The 27,747-nt window shown below is 41.4% G+C and overlaps 1 protein-coding gene across 1 annotated transcript; it reads right to left on the reverse strand.

The window, feature by feature from the left end:
- Nucleotides 1-832: 832 nt before the first annotated feature.
- On the reverse strand, nt 833-22,748 carry LOC311208956 (glycerol-3-phosphate acyltransferase 3-like; the record flags this gene model as incomplete). Its single annotated transcript, XM_084286002.1, has 12 exons — nt 833-947; nt 1,418-1,497; nt 2,648-2,776; nt 3,242-3,327; nt 3,652-3,707; nt 6,709-6,824; nt 7,113-7,206; nt 8,117-8,206; nt 8,890-8,964; nt 9,500-9,770; nt 11,324-11,396; nt 22,599-22,748. 12 exons carry the CDS (start codon nt 22,746-22,748, stop codon nt 833-835), a joined length of 1,335 nt encoding a protein of 444 aa, XP_084142128.1.
- Between the last annotated feature and the right edge of the window lie 4,999 nt (nt 22,749-27,747).

Raw genomic sequence — 27,747 nt, forward strand, 5'->3', positions numbered from 1 at the left:
CAACAGAGCATAACAGAAGCCATGACATGGGTTTTCTTTAATTTGCACAATGCATGCAAACGGACACAAAAAGGGATATAGCAAAGTCACTAAATATATATTTAAAATTATGATATATTTTCCTAGGTCATTCTCCTTGACTTTCACTAATTTATCCGTTTGTCACACAACCAGGCATCTGGGACATGTTGCTAATTGCTGCTGTTCTGCTGCTGATCAGTGGGACCCTGGAAATCTTCCTGCCTGGTAATGCCTTGTCTTGGGACATCGAGAGTAAGGTCAGCAACTGCCTCTTTCCCTCAGACATCCAACTCTTCACCTCCAACTTGCAATTCTCAAAACGTTTTCTTGAATTTCTCTGTGCCTCCTCATATAAAAGGTGTATCTCTACAGCAACACAGTGCCTGCAGCTCACAGGAAAACAGCTAAAACAGCTCACCCATACAGTCTGGGAAGACAGATATGTTTTATTAAAAGTTAAGAAATTAACAGGTAAGTCTTCAGGGTAACTCAAAGATTTCTTAAAATGGCATTTTAATTAACCTAAGTAATTTTATTACCAATTCTTCTCACTCATCATTGCACAGAATTTCTCAAATATGTCATAAATGTTCCTATTTTTAAATTGACGGCTTTGTTTAAAAAAAAAAAAATACTATCTCTTCATGGCTTCCCTGCTGCATTATATGCAAAATAACTTATAGGGACAGCAGGAAAGGATGTGGGTTTTAATATTAAAAAAAAAAAAAAAAAAGAAAAGAAAAAAAGCGCCCATTTTCTTTGTAGTTAAGCCTTGTCAAAAAAAAAAAAAAAGAGATAAAATAAATACCATTTAATAAACATTTCCATTTCCCACAGATCCATTTTCTGTTACTATCTGGCAATATTTTTTCTGTTGCTCTTCCTTGAAAGACTCTTTGACCTTTTTTCTTTTCAGTCCTCCATCCCTGAAAGATACAGATAAGAAATTGTCCTGAGTTCACTTCAGAGACAGAAAAATGTTATAATATTTATATGGCATAGTCACAGCAACTTTTACTCTGAATGCTGGCTTTTGCAATGCAACACAAATGATCAGTACTGCCAAAATCTATCACGCAATATATAAACAACAGCCTTCCTTTAATCCAGGGCATAATGGGCAAAATATTTATTTTCACCAAATTATGCCTGCTGGCTGGATCCACCTGTCAGCTCTGTTTCTCTTTCTATACTAAATCCACTTAGTCTAGTAGAGCTGTTAACAGAATAAGGTACTATTATCTTAGTCTGAGTCAGTAAGGATAATGGACTACAGTCAAAGGAAAAAAAAAAAAAAAAAAAAAGGAAGAAATTTTAAAAGGTTTAAGTTTTAGATTAAAAAACACCTAGATATGTTTTTAACTCCACTTCAAAGGTGTTCAAAGTTTTCTCATACCAAGGAAGTATAGACATTCCTCCTCGAGCAGCGATGACAGCCTTGACTCTGTTGGCGAAGTGAATGGCATCTTCTTCTTCCTAAAAAAGACATCAGTGATTTGCTGTGCAACTTTCTCACTTAAGTAGGCGTCTTTTGTCAGAAAGCTGACACTTTTGTTTATGCCACAAGACAAACGGGTGCTGCAGTAATATTCCAGTTGATCCTGAGGAATGCCACCTGGCAAGTCGGCACACTGGGTCTGTCACGTTCAGTGCCAAGAAGAACCAAGTGTGAGACTCTGTGGTTTCCGTGGCAATCCAAAGTAACACACAGAGCGAGGTCACAGGTCTGGCCAGAGCAGGGGATGTATCTGCACCCAGGACCACAGCATCGGTCTAACCCCAAGAAGCTGCTAACACATTGACAAAATCACCTCAGAGGAGACGGGGTGCCTTCAATAGAGCTGGGGCTGGGTGCATTCAGTGCCAGTGTATTATCATGGTTCTGCAAGGGTCTGTTTACCTGAACTGCAGAGGACTCTGAAGATGCATTACAGCAGCCTCCCTGCCAGGACGAGGGCAGGGCAAGGGGTGGGGTAGGCAGTAGCAGAATGCACACTGCTGCAGCAAAGGTCTTAGCTGTCAGCTTCAGGTTGGTGCCCAGAGCTGATATACCCCTGTTATATGGCTTGCTCTGCTGTTTCAGGTGTCCCACAGGACCTCATTATGAAAAAAAAAAGAAAAAAGAAAAAAAAAACAGGGAACAGAAATGACTGTAAAGAAGAAGCAAGCTAGAGAGAGGGTGCAAATCCTTCTTTTAAAGTTTTGCAAGCTTTGTAGTGTTAGCTGCACAAAGATAAGCTTTTTTTTTGCAGCCATCAGGTATGAATGGTGACTGTAATTCAGTTGTCCAGCTACAAGAACTCTGAGATATCTATTGCACAGATAAATTATTATGCTCTAGGAAGCTTACAGCCTTCACAGATATAAGCTTAATTTACTCCAAGAGCACACCATGAATCCTAGAGAAGGAAATGCAGATTTGTATTAGGATGGCTTTCATTGTGCTAATAGGCCTTGCACTCTGATTCCCAACCTTGGTTTAATTTTAGGACTACAGTGTCACTGCCTGGCCTTTTTCCATTAGATTGTCAATAATGATTTGCTAACATAATGTGAAAAACAATGCGGGTTTCCTCTCAGAAACCTATGATGAGCATTTCCAAAACACACACAAAAGCTTAAGTACCTCTTTGACCATTGGTGGCAGGTACCACACATTACAGACAATAGCCCAGCTGGTCATCACATTAAAAGTATAGGTCATCATGGAATACTTTGTGCTATTCCAGAATGCGTCTCCAAAGCGGGGGTCATACTGGAAGACAAGAAGAACAAGCATGTTCTGCCTTCTAACCGGTATGAAGAGATTTAAGGCGTATGCACAGAAAGAATGTTAGGGGAAGAGGTAGAGTGACTGGGCTAAAGCTGTTCTGAAAGCCTTGCAAGCATCAAGAGAATAGTGCAATTACTAGTATCATGCCTTTATCCCTCAAAAGCCAGTAGGCCTAGGACAAAAGGCCAGATAGAACTGCACAAGCAGCACAGCATTTCCAAATGTACTTTTCAGGTTGCTAAAGATGTTCAGCAAACTGTTTTCCATACTGCACTGGACTGCAAGACATTTTGCATCATGAAAAGATTCAGTTGTCTCAGGACTTGCTTAAGTGACTTATTCCCACAAAACAAAACCCCTTTTAAGGTTTGCACACAAACAGCCTCTCTGACTTGAGAGCCATCTGCAAAAAGTCCTTCCGTGTTTGTGAAATTGCAAATACGTTACCTTGATTGCTACTGGATGGATGGTCCCTCCCACCTCAAAACTTCCCTTCTTAAACATCATAACTGATGTGTTGTTTACGCAGGTGCCTAGCCAGAATGGAAACATAGAGAAGGTATCAGCAAATGAATCCTACACTACCTAAAGGAGACCTAAGTTGCTAGAGAGAAAGCACGCTTTTGTTCAGTACCATAATCCCAGAGCCCATTCTCTCTTTCATTATGCTACACATAATGACAAATAGACTGCCATAGAACTATTGTAAAATATTTGAATCTGACTTCTCATATCTCATAAGAGCTAATTAATTCTACACACTAAAAATAGACATCTCAGTTATAAAGATTGGATATGACAAACTGCATTCAGTGTAAAGTGAGCAGGGCAAAAAAATCTATGCAGTTGTTTCCTACCTTCTGGAAAAATTAAAATGGGTAATTTGGCCTTATCTTCAATGTGTTCTCTAATTCTGTGGAGACAAAATAAAATTTTAGTGTATACTTCATTTTCATAGAAGACTTGCATTTGAATTTTGTTAAGAATCTAAACATTTGCCATCTTTCCATCATTTATCAGCAGTCCTGGCTCTCAGGGGAGGTCCCAGTTGACTGGTGGCTAGCAAATGTGACACTCATCTACAAGAAGGGCCAGAGGGTGGACCCAGGAAACTATAGGCCTGTTAGTTTGACTTCAGTACCCAGGAAGCTCATGGAGCAGATTATCTTGAGTGTTATCATGTGGCACTTGCATGGCAACCAGGTGATCAGAGCCAGTCAGCATGGGTTTATGAAAGGCAGGTCCTGCTTGACGAACCTGATCTCCTTCTATCACAGTGGATGAAGGAAAGGCTGTGGATGTGGTCTACCTTGACTTCAGCAAGGCTTTTGACACCATTTCCCACAGAATTCTTCTGAAGAAACTGGCTGCTCTTGGCTTGGACTGATGTATGCTTCATTGGGTTATGAACTGACTGGGTAGCCAGGCCCAAAGAGTTGTGGTGAATGGAGTCAAATCCAGTCAGAGGCCGGTCACTAATGGCGTCCCCCAGGGCTCAGTACTGGGGCCAGTTCTTTTTAATATCTTTATCGATGATCTGGATGAGGGGATTGAGTGCACCCTCAGTAAGTTTGCAGATGACACCAAGTTAGGTGCGTGTGTTGATGTGCTCGAGGGTAGGAAGGCTCTGCAGGAGAATCTGGATAGGCTGCACCGATGGGATGAGGTCAACTGTATGAGGTTCAACAAGGCCAAGTGCCGGGTCCTCCACCTGGGGCGCAATAACCCCAAGCAGAGCTACAGGCTGGGAGAGGAGTGGTTGGAGAGCTGCCAGGCAGAGAAGGACCTGGGAGTGATGGTGGATAGTCGGCTGAATATGAGCCAGCAGTGTGCTCAGGTGGCCAAGAAGGCCAACAGCATCCTGGCTTGTATCAGAAACAGTGTGACCAGCAGGGCTAGGGAGGTGATCGTCCCCCTGTACTTGGCTCTGGTGAGGCCGCACCTGAAGTACTGTGTTCATTTCTGGGCCCCTCACTACAGGAAGGACATCGAGGTGATGGATTGTGTCCAGAGAAGGGCAACAAAGCTGGTCTGGAGAACAAGTCTTACGAGGAGCAGCTGAGGGAGCTGGGGTTGTTCAGCCTGGAGGAGTCTCGGGGCAACCTTATCGCTCTCTACAGGTAACTCAAAAGAGGCTGTACTGAGGTGTGGATTGGTCTATTCTCCCACATGCCCAGTGATAGGAAGAGGGGTAATGGGTGAAAGTTGTGCCAGAGGAGGCTTAGGTTGGATGTTAGGAAAAACTTCTTTACTGAAAGTGTTGTTATGCATTGGAATGGGCTGCCCGGGGAAGTGTTTGAGTCACCATCCCTGGAGGTCTTTAAAAGAAAGGTCCTTTAGATGATATGTGATATGTGATATGGTTTAGTGGAGGACTTGTTAGTGTTAGGTGAAAGGTTGGGCTAGGTAATCTTGGAGGTCTCTTCCAACCTAGCTGATTCTGTGATGTCTTACAGGTGAAGCTCTTGTTCAATAACTCTTTGCCAGTCAATGGTCTCAGCAAGGATTTATACTAGTTTCAGGCCTTGATTTTAGCGTTTTTCTCTTGCTAAATACATGTGTAGGATTTTTATAAAACTGTACCCTCTACTTATGTATCACCATGTTGACCCAATTAAAAGGAAGCCCAAGAATGGCTTCTTATGGCACGTTAAAATCTTAGACAGGTTCTAGCAATGAGCACAATCAAACCTTCTTATTCCCCCCCCCCCTTTTTTTTTTGACTAAAACACATGGAATATTTTAATGTTTAATTCTTTCCAGGTTCCTAGCATCAGATTTACATATATATAATGTTTCTCCACATCTAGAAAAGAGAAAGGCCACTGTTTTACTGCATCACTTAAGAACCACTTTTGTTAAAAAAAATAATTCACTAAGCAGATTAATGATGCAGATTAATCTGCTGGTTTTCAAGATATCTATGTGCATTTCCTATGAATCAAGAGCATACATTTCCTGTCCACTCTATGTTAAAACACATAAACAAAACATCAGCTTCCAAAAAAAAAAAAAAAAATCAGACATCATTCCAGTATAAGGGGACCAACTCCCTTTTAAGGACTAGCTGCCATAGATACTTGCTTCATGTTAGCTGCATTGCACTGTATGTCATGATAATTTTGTGTGACTAAGAAGATTCTCTGTGAACACTTAAAAGGCTAACAACTGCTATACTGAGTCTTATCCTTCTCATGGCCTTCAAGTCCAATACACTGTCTCTGCCAGAAATCAGCACTGCAGGCCTTTAGAGCAGTACAGGCAACAAACACACATGAACACTTCTCCAGGATGCTCTTCCAGCTTCTACAAGCTAGGTGGTACCTCGATCTTTTTTTCTTTGCTTAATTCCTTCTTCAAATTTCCATACGTAAGACTGAAGAGGACGGAGGAAGTTGCTAATGGGCTGTCGCTGGCTCCCTCAAATAGCCTGTTGATCTCCACAAGCAAACAGGTAAGCCTAAGGTTAAAGTTTCATATTGTTGGCAACTATCCCTTTATCCCATACTCATACCAGACAAAACCAGCTTTCTGATGCTCAGAGCTGATGAAAAAATGTATCAGGGCAAGGCATGTTCTGGAAGGACGTGCTGTCAGAACTGCAATTTTGGTCCTGACATCCAGAATCATCACACTTGAAACTGAATGAGCAGGGTCCTGCCTGGGGCAGGAAGACGGATTGTACCAACATGAAAATTCCCAGAGGTTACAGGGCAAGCGATTGGAAATTCAGAAGAGGAACGCTACACACTGCACTTTCGTTGATGGAGTAGTTTAAAACCTTACACAGACAACAATCTACAGCTGCCTGCCACAAAGAGATGCAAGGTCAGAACACTCTCAGCTCATGATGGGGCCTCAAAATTAATTACTAGACCTGACAGGACAATTAAGCAAACATCTCACTACCTTACTTTTTTCTCACCAGATGACGATCTTTCATTTCTGAACGTTCAAATAAAACATGCTGAGTGGTTTGCATGCAAGATTTCTGAATAAGTCCCAGAAGCCCTCCATGTACCTGGCCAACCTGCAAGCCAAAAAATAAAAGTCACTAGCAAAAACACACAGATATTTTCTTGAAAAAAAAATCTAACTAAAGATGAACCAATTTCTGAGCTTGCACACAAATGATACCAATTCTCTTGGTCAGAAGTGTGCACACACCTACCTGTGTCTATTACATCACAGTCCTAAATGGGAGATTTCGAATGCTATAAAATCCCACTCTCTCTGCCAGTAAGCTCATCCTCTTGTCCAACACTGCATCTACGAGCATCTCAACATTACCGGTATTTACAAGCTCTCTTGTTCATACCAATGAATAGCATCCATCACTAGCCAGGATTAGAACATCTACTGGAGATGTGTGGTTAGCTACACAGATGCCTCCTTTCCGTGGTCTGTTTTCCCTGCAACAACAGGGAAAGTCTTATTTCATGTTTATTCTCCAGACTGCAAGCCCCATCAGGTAATCTATCCAAGGAATGTACATCCACAAAAGAGACCCTCAGTGACAATAAAATGTCTTGCACATACCCTACCTGTACATTCATAGCAAGTGGAAGAACAAGATGATTTAAAATACTAATATTACTCTGAGGTGTGTTAAAACCTCTGGCTATCATTACAACAGCTAAGTCATCTTCCCCCATACTTCTGAGAGTCCCTTTGAATTTTACTAGTTTTCATCAAAATCAGTTTCCTTATATCCGAGAATATGCAACATCACTGGAAAAGGCATTTTAAATGCATACATGAACATTCACAGAGGAACATATCGAAGACTTCTTGGACACTAAAACTTTCAAGTCAAAAAAAAAAAAAAAAAAAAAGGATGGCTTTGGTTCCTCTCTGAAATACCAACAAAAAATATTTCAGAGGGCTCCATTGCATAAATGTCAACAACTCAGCAAGCATATTAGAAAAAAAATATTACTAAATTACCATCCATAAGTTACTACAGATGAGTGTGAAGACTTAGTCTCCAAACAGATCAGCTAGTAGAACGACTGAACGTTTTACAGTGATGTTTTTCTATGCAATTACATGTTAATAAGAAATAGAGAAAAACGCCTATTTCTATAGTGAAGAATAGAGCACTAGTCCACCTTTGTGTACCCTGCCAATACACAACAGAAAGCATAGCAGAGCACACAAACTTCTTCACTGAAATCAAGACAGACAGAGCCTAGATGACCTACAGAAGCTCTATGATCCAAGTAGCAGTGTAATAATGGAATAAAAATCTTTCTCTGACACTGGAGACATCCAGTACTGTACAAAATGCCTAACAAGCAAGAGCAGAGTTGAACCACTTACCTGTTGTGGAATTGAACAAGACCACTCAGACATCGGATACCTAACGCAGCACACGTCATCTGAACCTGGTTGCTCAGCCAGCACTTAACCCTAGAAGAAAGGAAGCTGTACGTACATTTCTAGTTCTGTGTAGTCACTCATAGAGCATTATAATGCAAACTTTCCAACTTGCTCTCAATTGCCATTATTACAAAGACCACGCTAAGAGGATTTATTACACTAACATCACCACATAGGAGGAGATTACTAGTTATCAGAAGAGTTGTCAGTCCATTCTTCTACTCAGATCTGTTCTAAAAGGACCAGATTCAGAGGAGAAGACATTATGAGATTATAGATGGGGTTTTGTTTTATAGATTTTCTCTGAAAGCTACTGCTATTGATTCATGTATTAACATTAATTAAATATAAAAACCTTTAGCTATTGAATCCCATTTAAGTTGCTTGCACTGACAGGACATAACTTTATCAGAGTCTCTATGCAGAATTGCTCATGGTAGATAATTAACTTGCCCTGTTCTGACTCAAGTAAAACATCCCTTTATTCACTGTTCTAAATGGACTCTCAGCAGTAGCTTCCTGTGTTACATTACATGTCTGCTTTCAGGTGCCATTGCTGTACTTCTCACACAGAATGCTCCATGGCTTAACAGTAGACTAAAATCACCCCACAATTGTACATATTAATCTTCCAAATTCAAGTACACTTATGTTCCAATGCCCTAAAATTCAGCTCCTTGGAGAAATGGAAAGAGCCCTCAGCAAACACCTACCTGCCATTTGGAAACTGTCCTACTACTGTGTTTGCAGAGATCAGCAAGAGGATGCTGAAGAAAGCCAAGCAGATGCTACAAAACAAAATAATCATTGATAAGAAGCAAAATGGTAAATGTAATCTTAACCTTCTAACTCTGTGATTCCTTTATAGGATGTTTCTCTCCACCATACATAGCAACAAATTAGCAATAGAAAGCAGTTAAGGCCAATGGGATATGAGCACGGCTTTTCATTCAGTTGCTCCTCCACTGAGTACAAGATCTTGTACTGCCCAGTGCCAACCTTCCAAAAAGAACTAAGCCTTGATCTCAAGCCATCTGGTGGTAAAGAACCCATCACAGCAGTTCAGCGTACAATCTTCCTCTCTTATTCAGACAGGTAAAGTCAATGAATATAGACATTTGCATGCTAATAAAAAATACAGAACATAAGAAACATACATCTTCAGCACTTTTTTTGTTTTCCTCTGGGAGGTTTTGATGGCATCTTGGAAAAAAGTCTTGCTACATTCTCATTTCTGCACTAGTCAATAGTACCTAATGTTACAACATCCATAAAAAGTGGCATTTAAAATAAAAAAATCCCAGGAAATTACATCTGGCTCACCGAAAAGGCATCAGGAGACAGTACCGAATCAGGATCCCAATGATCCACACAACAGTCAGTTGCCAGCTGACACAGTGAAAGTTGGCATTGGTTCTGCTGAGGAGATTCCAGGACAGCAGCTCCTCTGAGGAGAAGCGCCGTGTGACTTCATCTTCTGCCACTGCCTCACATGCCTTCTTGGCAAAGTACATAACGTCCCCAAGGTGGAAGTATTCCCTGTGGTGGCCAGCCATCTCCTTTTCCATGGATGTTTCCTCTCTCTGGATGATCCCTTTGTAGCAAGAAACAAAGAAAGAAAAACAACAAGGCAACTACATGAGGAAATGAGTGTTCCTTCCCCTTAGTAAAAAAACTGAAATGATCGTGATTTTTAGACCTGACTCTCCTACCACTCTAAGCATTGTAATTGCATTGGTAGGCTTTGCTTATGTACTGGCATTTAATTCTACAAGTTACTTCTCTAATCCTATGCCATATCATACTAAACCACTAAGATGTTGAAGAAAGGAGACAAGTGTTCAGAGTGAGCTGCAAATAAAAGCCTGAGCACAACATCTACTTCACTGTCATTTATCAAACAACTGAAGTACACACAGTTCAAAATGTCAATAGATTTGTTGAATGAATGTCAACTGCCAAGATTACAGATCCCTCCTCTTGTCTTGACCCAAAGCCAGACAGTGTTAAAATTGTTATTTTTCTTGCTGATGGCGCATAGTTTCACTTTTTCCATACTATCTTCCCAGCTGTAATAAACATCTTCCTCTGTTTTTTTTTTCTCAGAGACATCTCCTCCCCATCCCCTCTCCTTTAAGGGTTGTCTCAGTACCAAGAAACATGAAAGCATCTAGATTTTTTACAGAGTTATACACAGAGTGACATGAAAACACTGCAGAAGAAGAAGGAAAAATTCATGTTTCATATCTGTAAAATTAACACCTCAAAGGACAGCCACACAGCAAAGTCTCAGTGATGATTGCTGAGGTCAGAGATCAGATTCCTACCTGCCTGGTTAAAATTACTAGAATTGCATTGTTTCATGTCAGCTAATACTTGGTACTTTTTTTTTTCTTTGGTTGGTTTCAGCTTTTGATTTTAAACGGGGAGCATTAAATATGCACTATTGAAAATTAATTTAAAGTGCCTTAATCAGCATGCTACTAATAGATCAGAATCTCAAAACTTCCTCTAGTTACTCTTCAGTCAAACCTTCAATGCACAGGAAATCATCAGTCCTGAAAGTCACTAGTTCAGAAACCAAATAGTCTGTGTGACTAAAGAAGAAATAAAAGGAGGGAAGAGAAAAAAAAATTACTGTCTCAAATTCTATCCCTGTGCCTAAAGAAGAGTGCAAACTGTCTGTGATCCATGAGATGGTGTAGCTGCTTTACTTGAGACTTGATCTTTTGCATGCTGGGAAGTACAAGAAGCAAGAGAAAACCCATAAAGAGCAACATCACGTGCAAAAAATTCTCACTCCTGATCTTGTGCAGACTGAACTGACGGCGTCAGAAAGTACAAAATACACATGGGCCAGCTTCCCAAAAGCTTATCAGCAATACCTTTCTCTACTTACACTGGTCTCTTGAATGCCTTTTATTCAGAAGGCTCAATCATTCATAGCTATCTTGCCTATAATGTACTTAAGGTCTCTTTTGTTGGTTTACAAAATCAGCAATTACTTGCTCATTGAACTCTTTATCAACTTTTTTTTTTTCTTAATACCAGATGCAATTTATATACCTGCTCACTTTTTCCTGGGTAAGATATTAAAGCATCTGCCCTTATACAAGATGAATAGTGCTGTGTCACCTTCATTCTTACCATTGGAGATTAAATTTTCAAGTGCCAGCGCCTTCTGCATTTTTACTCCCTTCTCAATCTGCAGGGTGGCCCACTGTTCCCAAAACAAGAAAAGTAGATGTTGATGGTTTTCATTTTTGTCATTTCCAGGTAGTCTGTAATGTCCCTATGTGAATTGTCTAAGCTTCCTTTATTGAAGCTAGGTCTCATGTATTTCAAAATTCAGCCCGAAGGCTGTCTTGAACACCTCCTTTTTCATTTGTTACACTGATTACCTGTAGCCATTGTCGTGAAAGATCATTTGGTTCAAACTCATTTTCAAGAGACTGACAATTTTATTTTTTCTTCAACCAAATTACTGAGCTATCTACGGGACTCTGTGAAGTCAACAAGTCCCAAACTCTCTCTTCCCTAGTCAGCTTCAGGCAATACAGCGATGCACAATAATATCACTGACATTAGAGACATTCTGGAATAAAAGACCTGAAAAAGGATTTTAAAGAATAAAAGACATTATCTTATCCTGAGGACATCTGTGCCATTTGTGTTAACAGAAGGCAGTAGATGGATCATTTCTTATCCACAGCACTTCTGAAGCATTAGTTCTGGTAATCAGCTTTTACCCTTCTCTCACTTTACCTTTTTGAGAAAAAACAAATTTCTCCTCCCTGTGCAGACTGGCACTAAACTCAATTAGCAAGATCAAATATACCAATATGCCTACTTCTTAAAGCTTTACATTGGCACATAATGATTTCATAATACTTATATAGGCATACAAATAGTAGCTCTCATCAGTACTAGATCCTCCTCTATTTAACTCAATATATTTGACCAAACAAAGAACTTAAGGTTCTCGTGTGTAGGCTGTGATCATCTTTAAGGCATCAATGATCCACTCAGCACATGTCCTCACCTGGTATGAATTCTTCCATCAGCAGGAGTCCAGCCTTCTACTTTGCGGTAGGCTCTTGCTGAACAGTTTATTTCCCATCTTACTTGCATGCATAACCATTTACCTCACCACACAGCTTGATCACAAAATTTTTATCACCTGGCACACCACTAACTTGCACGTGCCTTTAACTTCAACTACCTTCTTGCTACCCTCAAGTTTTGCATGGTCCCTATCAGCTCCTTATGTAGCTATCAAAGTTAAACAAAATAATAATAATAATAAAAAAGGATAGTTTATGATGGTGTAAACAGGATGTTGTAGTTCCTTCAGTTGACATTTGTTACTGGCCATCTTAAAAACAAACAAACAGACAAACCAAAAAAAAAAAAACAAAGCAAGGAAGCCAAATAGGCACAGTGGTGTGATATTTGCAACTCCATAAAATCCATCTGATATAACACTACAGAAGATAAAATAAATTAAAATAAATTAAAATAAATAAAATAAAATAATTTATTTTAATTTAAAATAAAATAAAATAAAGACATTTGGCTTATCTATACTGGAACATTTTATTAAAACACAGCATAAATTTAAAACACAGCAGCTGTTCCAGAAAGCAGAAAACCAGTTTATCCCTGGGAAAGCTGAACTGGTACATTAACTGTCTCAACCTGTCACAATGCATGGTGAGTCACTCAGGAGTGGGGGCCTGGGGGGGTGTCAAAAAAGCCTGTAGCCCACATACTGAGACATGAAAGAAGATTTGAAAGAAGATAGTGCACAGCAACAAGAAAGTTGTGATAAAAGTGAAGGTAGGCATGTGGCAAACTTAAGCCATTCATTAAATTCAAACTGGTACTGTTTAATATCTTTATCAGTGACGTAGATAGTGAGATTGAGTGCACCCTCAGCAAGTTTGCAGATGACACCCAGCTGAGTGGTTCAGTTTATACCCCAGAAGGAAGGGATGCCATCCAAAGGGACCTGGGCAAGCAAGAAAAGTGGGCCCGCATGAACCTAATGAGGTTCAACAAGTCCAAGTACAAGCACTTGGGTTGGGGTAATCCCAGACATGAGTACAGACTGGGAGAAGAACTCAAGGAGAGCAGCCCTGCAGAGAAGGACTTGGGGATTCTGGTGGACAAAAAGCTGGACATGAGGCAGCAGTGCACACTTGCAGCCCAGAAGGCCAGCTGCATCCTGGGCTGCATCTGCCCCTCTGAGGCCTCACCTGGAGTACTGCGTCCAGATCTGGGGCCCCCAGCACAGGAAGGATGTGGGGCTGATACAGCGGGTCCAGAGGAGGGCTGCAAAGATGATTAAGGGGCTGGAGCACCTCTCCTGTGAAGAAAGGCTGAGAGAGCTGGGGGTGGTCAGCCTAAAGAAGAGAAGGCTTCGGAGAGACCTCATTGCAGCTTTTCAATACTTAAAGGGGGCTTACAAAAAAGATGAAGAACAACTTTTGTTAAGGGAGAATGGTTTTAAACTAAAAAAGGGGAGATTTAGATTAGAGGTTAGGAGGAAATTCTTCACTGTAAAGGTGTGAGACACTGGCACAGCCTTCCCAGAGAAGCTGTGGATGCTCCATCCCTGGAGGTGTTCAAGACCAGGTGGACACGGCCCTAGACAACCTACTCTAGTGGGTGGCACATCCCTGCCCACGACAGGAGGCTGGAACTGGGTGGTGTTTAAGGTCCTTCCAACCCAAGCCATTCTGTGATACGATTCTATGATACTCTGTTGCTGGTCCTCACCCCCTACCTGATATCCTGAAGGATAGCTCTAAGGCATGAGAGACAAAATAAAAATAAGTCACCTAAGCTTTGCAAATAAAGCCCCTTGCCTCACTTTCTGTCTTTTGTTTTCCTCAGCTTGCCCACAATGCTCCTACATGAACAGGCACCTGTCAGTTGGTAAGCATTTCCAGAAATCAGCTTGCTCATACTGTCTTAAGGGATTCTGAATACCTCAGGGCATCTGCCTTTTGATTCCCAAGTAGAAGAGGGGTGATAATCACTGACCAAAGTGACTCACAAAATCATATTAACAAAGTCAAACGAACAAGATAAGTAAAAAATGAACAAAAATTGGAAACATTGACTAGAAAAGTAAAAAATCCTACTACTATTACCTAGTACCTCACAGCAGAGACAGTGGGATAAAAGTGGCACTCTGAAATTAAGCAGGCAACTAAGGCCACAAAGGGAGAGGACAAGGTAGACAAGGAAGAGCTTTCCAGTAGAGGAATGCTTGGAAAGCAGCTGTCTGAGATAACATACAACAGGTCTACAAAACCTAGATCAGTGCAGAGCTGGCGCTTAAGATGCAGTAATACATTTTTCCTCTACTACAAGAATGGAGGAGTATCATATGAAAGTACAGGGCAGGGGATATGAACAGCAACAATGTAGTACATTTCCACAAAACACACAGCGAAGCAGTGGAGTTCATTGCCCAGAACATATTGCCAGAGATCTACTGAAAATGGTTCAAGGAGCAGTAAGTAAGGGTTCAATTTACAGTAAGACACGGACTAAAACCATCATCACAGAATCACAGAATCACAGAATTTCTAGGTTGGAAGAGACCTCAAGATCATCGAGTCCAACCTCTGACCTAACACTAACAGTCCCCACTAAACCATATCCCCAAGCTCTACATCTAAACGTCTTTTAAAGACTTCCAGGGATGGTGACTCAACCACTTCCCTGGGCAGCCTGTTCCAGTGTCTAACAACCCTTTCGGTAAAGAAGTTCTTCCTAAGATCCAACCTAAACCTCCCCTGGCGCAACTTAAGCCCATTCCCCCTCATCCTGTCACCAGGCACGTGGGAGAACAGACCAACCCCCACCTCACTACAGCCTCCTTTAAGGTATCTGTAAAGAGCAATAAGGTCGCCCCAGAGCCTCCTCTTCTCCAGGCTGAACAAGCCCAGCTCCCTCAGCCGCTCCTCGTAGGACTTGTTCTCCAGACCCCTCACCAGCTTCATCGCCCTTCTCTGGACCCGCTCAAGCACCTCCATGTCCTTCTTGTAGCGAGGGGCCCAAAACTGAACACAGTACTTCAGGTGCGGCCTCACCAGAGCTGAGTACAGGGGGACGATCACCTCCCTAGCCCTGCTGGTCACACTGTTTCTGATACAAGCCAGGATGCTGTTGGCCTTCTTGGCCACCTGAGCACACTGCTGGCTCATATTCAGCCGACTATCAACCATCACTCCCAGGTCCTTCTCTGCCTGGCAGCTCTCCAACCACTCCTCTCCCAGCCTGTAGCTCTGCTTGGGGTTATTGCATCCCAGGTGGAGGACCCGGCACTTGGCCTTGTTGAACTTCATGCAGTTGACCTCATCCCATCGGTGCAGCCTATCCAGATCCTCATGCAGAGCTTTCCTACCCTCGAGCAGATCGACACATGCGCATAGCTTGGAGTCATCTGCAAACTTACTGAGGGTGCACTCGATGCCCTTGTCCAGATCCTTGATGAAGATATTAAAGAGGACCGGCCCCAGCACCGAACCCTGGGGAACGCCACTAGTGACTGGCCTCCAACTGGACTTGACTCCATTCACCACGACTCTTTGGGCCCGGCTATCCAGCCAGTTTCTAAGCCAACGAAGCATGTGCCAGTCCAAGCCAAGAGCAGCCAGTTTCTTGAGGAGAATGCTGTGGGAAGACGGTGTCAAAAGCCTTGCTGAAGTCCAGGTAGACCACATCCACAGCCTTTCCCTCGTCCACCCAGCAAGTCACTTTGTCATAGAAGAAGATCAGGTTCGTCAAGCAGGACCTGCCTTTCATAAACCCATGCTGACTGGGCCTGATCGCCTGCTTGCCCTGCAAGTGCCGCATGATGACTCTCAAGAGGATCTGCTCCATGAGCTTCCCTGGTACTGAGGTCAAACTGACAGGCCTGTAGTTTCCCGGGTCTGCCCTCCGGCCCTTCTTGTAGATGGGCGTCACATTTGCTAGCCGCCAGTCAACTGGGACCTCCCCCGATAGCCAGGACTGCTGATAAATGATGGATAGTGGCTTGGCCAGCTCCTCTGCCAGTTCTCTCAGTACCCTTGGGTGGATCCCATCCGGCCCCATCGATTTGTGCACATCCAAGTGCCATACCAGGTCACCAACCAGTTCTTCATGGATAGTGAGGGCCACATCCTGCTCCCCATCCCCTTCCACCAGCTCAGGGTACTGGGTATCCAGAGAACAACCGGTATTGCCGCTAAAGACTGAGGCAAAGAAGGCATTGAGCACCTCCGCCTTTTCCTCATCTCTTGTAACTAAGTTTCCCCCCGCATCCAGTAAAGGATGGAGATTCTCCTTAGGCCTCCTTTTTGTGTTGATGTATTTATAAAAACATTTTTTGTTATCTTTAACGGCAGTAGCCAGATTGAGTTCCAGATGAGCTTTGGCCTTCCTAATTTTGTCCCTGCACAGCCTCGCTACATCCTTAAAGTCCTCCCTAGTGGCCTGCCCACTTTTCCAAAGATTATAAACCCTCTTTTTTCTCCTAAGCTCAAGCCATAATTCTCTGTTGAGCCAGGCTGGTCTTCTTCCCCGCTGGCTCGTCTTTGGGCACGTGGGGACAGACTGCTCCTGTGCCATTAAGATTTCCCTCTTGAAGAGCGCCCAGCCTTCCTGGACCCCTCTGCCCTTCAGAACCGCCTCCCAAGGGACTCCACCAACTAGTGTCCTGAGCAGCTCAAAGTCAGCCCTCCGAAAGTCCAATACAGCGGTTTTACTGGTCCCCTTCCTGGTCTCGCCAAGAATAGTGAACTCCACCATTTCATGGTCACTCTGCTCAAGACAGCTCCCGACAATCACATCCTCCATCAGTCCTTCTCTGTTTGTGAAGAGAAGGTCTAGCGGGGTGCCACCCCTGGTAGGTTCACTAACCAGCTGCGTCAAGAAGCTATCTTCCACGCTCTCCAGAAACCTCCTAGACTGCTTTCTCAGGGCTGTGTTGTGCTTCCAGGATATGTCAGGGAAGTTGAAGTCCCCCACGAGTACAAGAGCTGACGATTTCGCAACTTCTGTCAGCTGCCTGTAGAACTCCTCATCTGTCTCCTCATCCTGGTTCGGCGGTCTATAGCAGACCCCGACCAGGACACTAGCCTTGTTGTCCCTGCTGATCCTAACCCAAAGGGACTCGACCTTGTCATTCCCAGCCTCGAGTTCTACAACATCGAAAGACTCTCTAATATAGAGAGCCACACCACCACCCCTTCTGTGCTGCCTGTCCCTTCTGAAGAGCTTATAGCCAGGCATTGCAGCACTCCAGTCATGAGACTGGTCCCACCACGTCTCCGTGATGGCAACCAAGTTGTAGCCTGGGTGCTGCACGATGGCTTCCAGCTCCTCCTGTTTGTTACCCATGCTGCGTGCATTGGTGTAGATGCACTTCAGCTGGGCCATTACCTTATCCTCCAGCCTTGCCATTGTTCCCCCTGGCACAGCCCCAACAATCCTTGCTTTAGCCCCATCCCCCTTCTTACCTAGTTTAAAGCCCTTCTTACCTAGTTTAAAGGGACATAAATCATGGGACATAAAACACAGTTAGTCACCTCTACTAACTCATGAATCAGAACAAGAGGCTGAAGCAACGAGCAGTAGGGAGAGTGATCCTGGCAATACAGCTGTACACTCACTCACCCAGCCCTTAGGCTTTTCATCAAGCACAGGAGCTGTCTCCTGCCAAAGCAAGGCTAGATCAAACTTAGATCAAAAATTCTAGATCAAACTTTGGACTGATTCAGCAGCGTAGTTCCCATATTATTCTGCATTTTGTGACATCTGTATGCTTCACTTGTTTTTGAATATGAAATAAAGCTTTTTGATTGCCCTTGTTTTGTACAGTATTGAGACAGAACTGTCTGGCTGGTCTTTGTTGCAAAACTGTAATGAAAGGCTGTTTCAAATACCTTACAAAACCATGGGTGTTGCAACTAACACAGAACTTAAGAGCTGAATGGAGCAACCTCATTCCTAAGTTTGCTGACTGAAAGACAACCCAGGAAGCAGGCTTTCTTTCCTCCCACTTCTCAGCTGATGAGGACCCAAGAAGCCCAAACATCCTTGCAGGTGATCCCAGCTGGAATTCTGAAGACTCCAACAGTCCGTGGGAGGCTCTGTCATTACCTTCTGAACAAAATGTGCATGAATAATAGTACATTATATTAATTACTCCCTTCATGGTACATAACATTGTAAGTTACACAATATGGAATGATAATTTTTAAAGTTTTCATTTCTTCTTCTTTTTTTTTTTTTTCCTCTCTCTTTTTCTTTTTAAGTACAGCTTGGTGTGTTGTTCTGTACTCACTTTTTCTGTATTGCGTAATAATTCATTTCTGCCTCTTTTTCTTTCCATTCCCATGTTTTACTACCTCTTCTCCTGTGTCCTCTCAAAAGCTTTTTCTAATCACTCACCACACTGGGTCTTTCAGTTCTCTTCTTAGCTGTGTTCTCATGGGTAACAAAGGCACAGTGTTTAACTTGGGGTGATTACTCCACATTCTGATATAATTCCCAAGAGAAAGTCAGTGAGTTTCCAGTGCCACATAAAATCATCAGCTGTGATCAAGCACTTGAGATTTTTTCATCTAGCTTCCCAGTCTAGCCTCTCTTCACTGTACATGTGTTCGTGTTCTAGCTGAGAACAAGAACCCAGATGATCGCTGTGCACTACATGGCAGGGCTGATGAAGATGTGCAGACAGGGACTCTCCACATTCAGGTGTGGAAAAGCACTCACGACTCTTCTGGCTGCCCTTCAAAAGGCCAATGAAATAGGTTGAGAAAAGGCTCAGTCATTTGTCTGGAGTAAAAACAAAACTATCATTTCTTTGTTATGTGATGCAGTGGCTAGCCTGGGATAACCATGAATTTGAAAGCACAGAAGGGAGGTTCTTCTATTAACCTAAGGGTTGGCAAATATCTGCTTGTGCTCCAGTTGGAGTTTACGCTGTATTAGCAGCCTCAAAGCATGGGTGAGCCCAATACTCAAGTAATACTCCGCGTAGCTGCTCAAAGAAGTATCCACCATATGAGCCGGCTAACGCCTTTCCTACAAATGACTGCTTCTCAAAGAACTGCAATTCTCCTGTTTCACACAGAACCTCAGGTCTCAAAAACACTCCAGAAGATCCTAGGGAAATGGAGCTACAGCTGTCTAACATGCTATTGCACTCTCCACACGACTGAGATCTCAGTGTGTTTATTTCATTCTAGCAAATAGATTTTTTGCAGCTGCAGCAGTAAAGAACCTGAACTACATTCTCAGCATAGCTTTGCTGCAATCATCATTACAGACAAGTAAATATAAAGTTTGGAAAAAATGTGTTATTTCACAAAGAAAAGCTTATGTGCCTATGGTAGAGAATGACCCTATTGGAAAGGATAACACTAACCATTTCAAATCCATTTTTAATGTTTTCAGAAATATCTTAAAGACGAATGAATGGTAATAGCAGCGATTATGGGCTACCAGTTAAACAACTGAAATATTACTGTTCTGGAGTTCTTTTTCTATTATGCTATCAATATGCTCGGGAAAACAGAAAGAAAATAAAATCAGGTCTTGTTTTGGAAAAAGGTTTGTTTTGTTTCAAAGAAACAAATATCTAGATTTCTTGCTGGAGAAGAAGCAAAGGGTAAAAATTCAAGTCTCTCCAGACAGAATACAGAGCAAAGATACAAAATACATAGATTCTAGCATGCTCTTCTGTTTCAGTCATTGTTTTCATTTCTAAAGCACTTCAGTGAAGTTGGAAAAGGAAAAAGAGGTACCTCATCATATGTCAACATTACTCATAGCTTACAAACAGATCTGCAAACTTGAGCTCTCAGCAAATTCACTAAGGGCTACAGATACCTTGTCTTTGAAAATGCAACTTTGGAAGGAATATTATTTGATATTCAAATCCTCGGTTTCCTTGTCTGCTCTTCTACTTTTCTCAAACTGCCAAAACCTGGAGGAAAACAAATCATGTTTTCCTTCTGTCTCCCAGCTTGTGTACTTATTTATATCTATACAAAGCAAATACAGTGTTCTCAGATGAGAAGTTTTCCATTCACTTCACTGCGCTATATAACAGACTGAATCAAATGCATGACAGTGGAGAATCCAGTCACAGTGTCCAACTTTGGATTCCTTGGTAAACTACTAATCAGTTCTTAGGTACTCCCTAGAGCCCTGATATTCCTGGGATACAGTCATTACTGTGCCGATACATTCCTAGGTGCCTGGGCTAAGGACTTTTGGAGCAGCTATTCAGCAAGGCATCATGCTTCACCACTAGGGCTAGCAACAATTCCTGAGGATAGTTTTTGTGCATCACTCTCTGAGTAAGATCTCAGGCAAGCAGTTAATGCCATTGCTAGACACAGGTTGACATTTCACAACACTATCAGTCAAGCTCTCTGGAAGGAGCCCCAGGACTTCCAGAAGAGGCCCAGCACCTACACGCATAGGCTTGAACCCAGCACATCCCAGAGCAGTGTGAGCCGCAGTACGAGCAGAAGGAACCTAACCTTCCCTCTGTTCTCTCCCCTACTTCCCACCAAGATATATCTCAGCTACTCTGGTAGCATGAGAAGCTCTTTGCACAATTCCTCAGCAAAAAACAGCTGAAATGAATCAGAATATAAAAGCACAGGAAATTTCCCTTCTTTGCCTTCAGGACAGCAGGGAAACAACTCTCAAGCAAAGAACAAAACCAAAAAATGCCTACAAGGAACCAGCCTGAACCGCAGCACACTGAGTTGTACTCTGCCTGTTATCAGCTGTTGCAGAATTGGGAACTATACATAAGAGGATGTATTTGACTACAGAGTGATTAATTACTTTTTTTTTTCTCTCTTTCTCTCTCTTTGATAAATCAATCCTCAGCGTTGTTTAAGCAAGACTATCATGCTTGCAACCTGTTAGAAAAACTACGGATTATGACAAAAAGCATTTAATGCCCTTTCCAAAGAGAAGTGTCTTCCTACAATGAATGCCTGCCATGATGTGGCAAATTTCCTTTGTAAGTGGTAAAAGCATGGGGTAGGGGAAGGAAACAAAGCAAACAAACAAAAAAAAAACAGCACAAATTATTTCAGTATCTGCCAACTGCAGCAGCAGAGCTGTCCAATGAGCTCCTCAGGTTTGTGCCTGATGAATTCAATTCTACATACAAGTGACACAAGCCTTTTTTTCAGGGTACTAATAAGAGTTAAAATCAGCATAGCAATGGCTGATAAAAAAAAAAAAAAAAGCACATGAAAGCCTATATTACATACACCCCCTGCAGCCAGCCATTTCCCATTGATATCAACATCTGAATCAAGTATCAACATCTAAAGTTCACAATCATGTCTGCTATGCTAAATTCAAACAGCTGAAGCCAGCTCCTGCCATAGAGCTCTTAATCAGTACTAAAAAAGAGACAAAGCTATTTTAATAAGACAGAAAAAAAAAATGGCAAGATAAGATGTATGTAATATTAATCATATCACATTGCCATGAACACATTCTGCTGCACAAATGCTCCAGCAGTCTAATAGCAATAATTTTTCTGCCATATGTAGAAGTATACTCACAAAAAACAGTTTTCTATCAGAAAAGACAAAGGTTATATATTGGAAAGCTGAAATGCTTTAGTGTTTAAAAAGATAAATTGACAGCACCTACTTTTTGGCCACTGATGGGCATAAAAAGTCAGACTTGAAAAATGACATGCAATCCTGGCTTATCAACATGCCCCGAAAACTTTCACTGTTATCAGCAGAATTAGGATCTTAGCCATGACCTGTTCATCTCTAGAAAAATTGCACTTTCAGAAGGTGGCATGTGTTCCTCAAGTCTTGTACAGCAGAATTCGTGACTGCTCCATCACACGAATTTATAAATGGAAGAAAAACAAGCACAGTCTGTATTCTTACCTAGAAGAATACTTATTCATGGTATATAACTGTAACTACCAAAACAAAACCATTAAGCTTACATCTACAATACATTTTTGTGTTACTTAAAAACTCTTGTAAACTAAAGCGTCATTTTATTGATACTTTACTTTCCTGAAGTATAGCATGAGGTATTCTAACCAGACTGAATTAGAAGCAATATAACATGGAATCTCTAACATAAGAAAACCTCAAACTGATTCCAGAGTATAACACAGCATTTAACTAGATATCATTAAAGACAACATTTGTGTAACTTAAGAGCAGGAAAACAAACAAACAAACAAACAAAAAATACAAAAACAAAAACAAACACTTAAGTAAACATATCAAAGTAAATGGAAACCTCCTTCATGAGTTTTATGGCATCTGAATCAAATAAACAGATTTTTTTTATTATTATTAAATATGTCCTGTAGTAACGATGTAACTTTTTAACACAATTCTCAACTTACCTCTAATGTTTTTATTAAAATTTTCACATAGATGTGAGAAATCCCCAATGACACTCTAAACACGGAAGGCAACAGAACTAACACCACAAACAAAAACAGCCAAACTAACAAAATTTTGCCCTCCGCGAGGGCCTGTCTGTTTTCTTCCATGCTTGCTCCTTCAAAATGCCAACCTGCTGGCTTTCTGAGAATATTTGTTCATCTGCAGTGGAGAATCCAGTGAGCTTCAAAAGTCAGAGGCAAATAAAAATTACACATTCTAAAAGCCAAAGCTATCCCTAGGAGAGAGCAGCTGCCCTCTAAACCTGCCACCAGAGATGCTGTCAATGATAGCATAATTTTTAGCTTTTATTCTCCCTAACTCCACCCACTGCCATATGATTGATAAGCATTTACTCATCAGATATAATATAGGATAGAAGAAAGATAAAACAACCAAGTAATAATATATGTCAGGTAATAAGGTGCTGCCAATATGGAAACTTGACAATGTGTCAACTAGTTTCTACAAGACGTCCTGCCAATAAATTACAGAACAATTCCAAATAGGCGTGGTTTTCAAGCCTTGTCAAATGTTCTATTCTAAAAAGTAATGTACATGGAGCATTTCCACAAATTAAGTTTGATCAAATTATTAGCTTCTTTGGGCAAACTTTCTTCTTCACAGTGGAACGACTGTCTTGTTTCACTATCTCACCACAGAAACCAAACTGAAGCTTTATTGGGTTTGTCAACTACTCTTGTTGTCAACTACTCTTGTTTTTTTTTTATTTTTTATTTTTTTTTGTTTTGTTTTGTGTGTGTGTGTGTTTTTTTTTTTTGCAATACCTCTGAGATGTAAATGTAAATTGCAGCAGGCAGGAATCAACAATGGAAGGGAATAAAACCTGCTCCCTCTGTTGCTCTACAAGAAATTAGCCAAATTATATCCAAATTATATTACAGGGTTACAAAATGTACTGTGGTGAAGTAACAAGTCACCTGTCTTTGCATCTATCCAAATGCACAATTTAAATATGCTAGATAAGCAGGTTTCTCCTTCTATCCTCTGAGATGCCAATAATTTAATTCAGTATTTTGAGAAAGACCCAGTTCAGGCCCTTATCCTGACCCCTCTCCTCTCCTTTTACATGCATCAGAGAAGAAACTAAAAAGTTAATAGCTGTATCCCTAGAACCTAAGGGGAGCCCATCAGCTGCCCATTTACAACCTGATCGCAGAATAAACAAACAAAATTGTGGAATGAACACTCTGGGCATAACTTCCAAAGCAGTTATATGCTGGTCTACGCAAGACCATTCCTTTGCATGCAGTTACATTTGCATGTTTGTCTGGAGCAGGCGCTGTCTGTTCAAAATGCCTTCATCCACGGGTACCACAATCTGGTTTGTGTGGTGAAGCAGCCTCGCTGCATGCAAGCAGGGTTCTTCAGGAATGAAAGCAGACCCAAAGACACACTCTAGAAAATGAGCACAATATGCTCCAGTCATTAAGACAAGAGTCAGAGTGCACTGCATACCACTAACTCCTTCTGTTCACACCTTGCACTCAGGGACACACAAGCAGTCTCCTCACATTTTACAAGCTCATGATACCATGATATCCTTCTTGTGCCATACAATGGGGTGAAGTACCTTTTGTATCTTCAGATTTGCTGCTGAATGTCAGTCTTCTGATCTTCATAATTCCACTGCACCTTCTTCCGCAATCTAACTTTCCTTTTGCGTCTTAATTTTCTACCTGCCTTTGCTAACCTATTTTTGAGCCTTTGTGTCTTCTATAAGACATTGCTCTTTGATTTTTTTAATGTTTTCTACCTTCCTATGGCTTTCTCTCAATGTTTACCTCAAACCCTTTACTCTGCCATCAGGCTGGTGCTGCCACATGAACCATTACCCACTGTTCCTCACCCCTCTCACCAAAAGGTATAGGCTCATCTGGGCTTCTTGAGGAACAATATTTCTTTGTTAAATATAAAAAGCTTTGGTCGCTTGTTCCTCTTTAGCTACCATTCTTTACATTCTCATTTATGGCCTCTTCCCACAGCAGCTTGTCATGCGTTCCCTAAGGCAGCACAGGGTAGAGGGTGGCGGATAAAGGGATATCAATTCTCTGGCACAACACAGCTCATCTGAATAGCTTTCAGCTTCAGCACAGGGCATTGGCATGCACAGCGTCTGGATGTTAAAAATTTTGTGGGCGGGAGGGTGGAGGTAGTTTCTGGGACCTAATGTAAGGCAGGAAAGGTGGGCCAAATGAAATATTGATAGCCCATCAAGACATAACAGGAAGGTGTAGCAACAATCTTAATTGGATGCCTTGGCAATCAGCCCGGGCATGGGAAAGAGAGATCACTTCTTGAAAGGAGAGGGAGAAAGACATATTTCTCTAACCTCAAGTTTCCCTTCCTGAATGAGGGATCATAACATAGAATCACAGAATCACAGAGAGTGATAGGGATAACTGTTTTCCATCCTGTCAGAACTTACTTTCTGCACTGCCTCTCTAACCTTTACCAAGTCATATTCCCCTCAAACCACAGCAGCAGCATGACACTTGAATTCTTCCTTTCTACCTTCTAGAAAAACAGAGAGCAAGCAACCCTCCCCTGCTCACCCTTCCACCCCTCTTGAATAATGGGATTGCAACCCTTTGTCAGCTATAACTTTTCCTATAATTTTCCCTGGGAATCCATTCAGTCCAAGACCTTTGAGTCTTCCTGGGATCTGCTCTGACAGCTATCATGGGCATATCCCCAAAAAGCAGAACAGGTAGCAAAGTTATGCTTGCTGAGATGCACCACTGGGATGGGAGAGGGAAGAAATGAAACAGGGCGTTTTGGCAATCTATTGCTTTTCAGCCAACATGTCACATTTGCCACACAGCAGAACATAATTTCAAGCTTTTGGCCAACCACACAGGCAAATGAATCCTTTCTGTGGCCATGGAACATATATCTTTATACTGACTTACCAGTCTTAAAGAGGTTACTTATGACAGAAAGAAATTATTCTGAAGCTTCATCTTGCTGGCATCAGATCAGTCAAACCTGACTCTAATGCTTATTTGCTGCTCTTAATCCATACAAATGACTTTTGGCTGCCTGAGAAAAATGGGAGACATTGATATTTGTATTTCTTGAGAAAGAGATACATACATTGCCCTCATCTCCATCATTTTCTCTAAAACCAAAAGATCCAAGTGTAGGCAACAACTGATAAAAATTATGTGTGACAAAACTCAACTTTATCAAAAAACCTCAACTTTACCACTCAACTTTATCAACTCAGAAAATTACAAATGCCAACATTCATCTGTGCCAAAATACAGGCAAAGCTTTGGCTTGAATCTGATCTTCTATGATATGATTGTTATGAAAAAAAAAAAAAAAAAAAAAAAGATGATAAGATCTTTATGAAAAAATTCTAGGTCAAACCCCCAGCTGAAGGGATGCAAAACACAGACTCCTGACGGCTCTTGAACAGAAGTTTATTGCCCTTTTTAACTACTATATATACTTTCCCCATAGTCCCACGTGCTGTCCGTGCCTGAAACTGTCATACAATTGGTTAGAGACCCTCAGACAAACTTTGAGCCAGCCAGCAATTGGCCACTGCCCAAAGCTCATCTTTAACACTGTAGCCGATTTACATTATCTCAACTTTGCTCAAGTTTTTGTTTCTACCGCTTGTTTCCTATCTCTAATTCAGGGATGTGTGAAACAGCATGAAGCCACCTGCAAATTCCTTTCCCACACCCAGCTGCCCATCTGCTTTTAAGAACTGCTTGTACAAAATTCTAGCATGTTAGCACTGATAAGATTTGTTAAGCTTAAAGTAGCTAAGTAATAGTACTTAGACTTCAGTGAGGCCATATATCCTGAAACGTTGTCTCTGATATGGGGTGAAAAATGATTACTTAGGAAAAAGAATAAAAACATGGAAAATGTACACTAGTTTTCAGGTGGCCTGCAGTGACTACCACTCAAGAAATTCCTCAGCCAGATGCAGTTGCTTTGTATTTAGTAACAGTTGTAAATTTATTTTCTATGAACTGTTCCAGTCTCCTCTCAAGCCCACATAGCTTTTAGTATTCATAGCTGATTGTAGGAAGTCATCCCTGATTATATTGTGACTTTAAAAAAAATCACCTCTTCTTGTTTGAATCTGGATCCTGCAGATTTATCTGACATCCCCTGCTTCTTGTGTCAGAGACTGAACAAGCAATCCCCAGCTACACTTACCAAGTGTATTTGTAATGTTTTCCACGTATTTTATAGATATCTGTCATATCCACCTCAGTCATCTACTTTCAAGGGAAGACAAATAGGATAATTAGTCATTCTTTATACAGAAGCTGTCTCATACCTTTCATTATCCTTGCTGCCTTTCTCTATACCCTTCTTGAGGCAGGACCTGGAAAACCATACAAGTCATCTGACTGCAGAAAAAGTTGGGATTTATGCAATAACATGATGACATTATCTGTTTTGTTTTCTAATTTCTAACCCTGACATTGCTAACACCTGATCTACTTTTTCAGCTGCCAATGAGTTGATGCTTTCATGAACTATCTTTTCAAATCTTAAAATCTTGTCTGATACTAGTCAGTTCAAAACTCATTGTTTTGTATGTGAACTAATGTTTTTTTTCTCCAACATGCATCACCTTATACTTACAAGCCATGTTATAGTATGGCTGCTTAGTTTTCTTACAAGCCTTTGTTGAAGGAATTTGTTGAAAGGCTTCTGTAAATCCAAGATCAATCAGATCACCCTTATCCACATGTTTTTTGATACCCTCCAAGGATAGCCCTATGTTTGTGAGGCAGGACTTCCTTTTAGGAAAACAGTTTTAACTCTTCCCAGATAAGTCATATATATCCAGATGTTCACTGTTCTATATTATAGTTTCCACCTATTTGTTTTGTGTAAATATTGGACTGACAGGCTTGTTTTCTGAAACTCTCTTGGAACAATTTTGTTAAAAAATGCCACTCTGTAGTCTCAGGTAACAAGGCACTTTTAAGTAAGAGTAATCTGTTGCAGCTTCAAATTCCTTTAAAACTCTGTGTGATTGATCTTAGTGCCTATTTCATTTTGTTTGCCTACAATCACCTACAGACACTTGTCCATATAGATTCTTATGAT

Source organism: Netta rufina (assembly GCF_964035555.1).
Source record: "Netta rufina genome assembly, chromosome: 4".
In the NCBI taxonomy this organism is placed as follows: domain Eukaryota; kingdom Metazoa; phylum Chordata; class Aves; order Anseriformes; family Anatidae; genus Netta; species Netta rufina.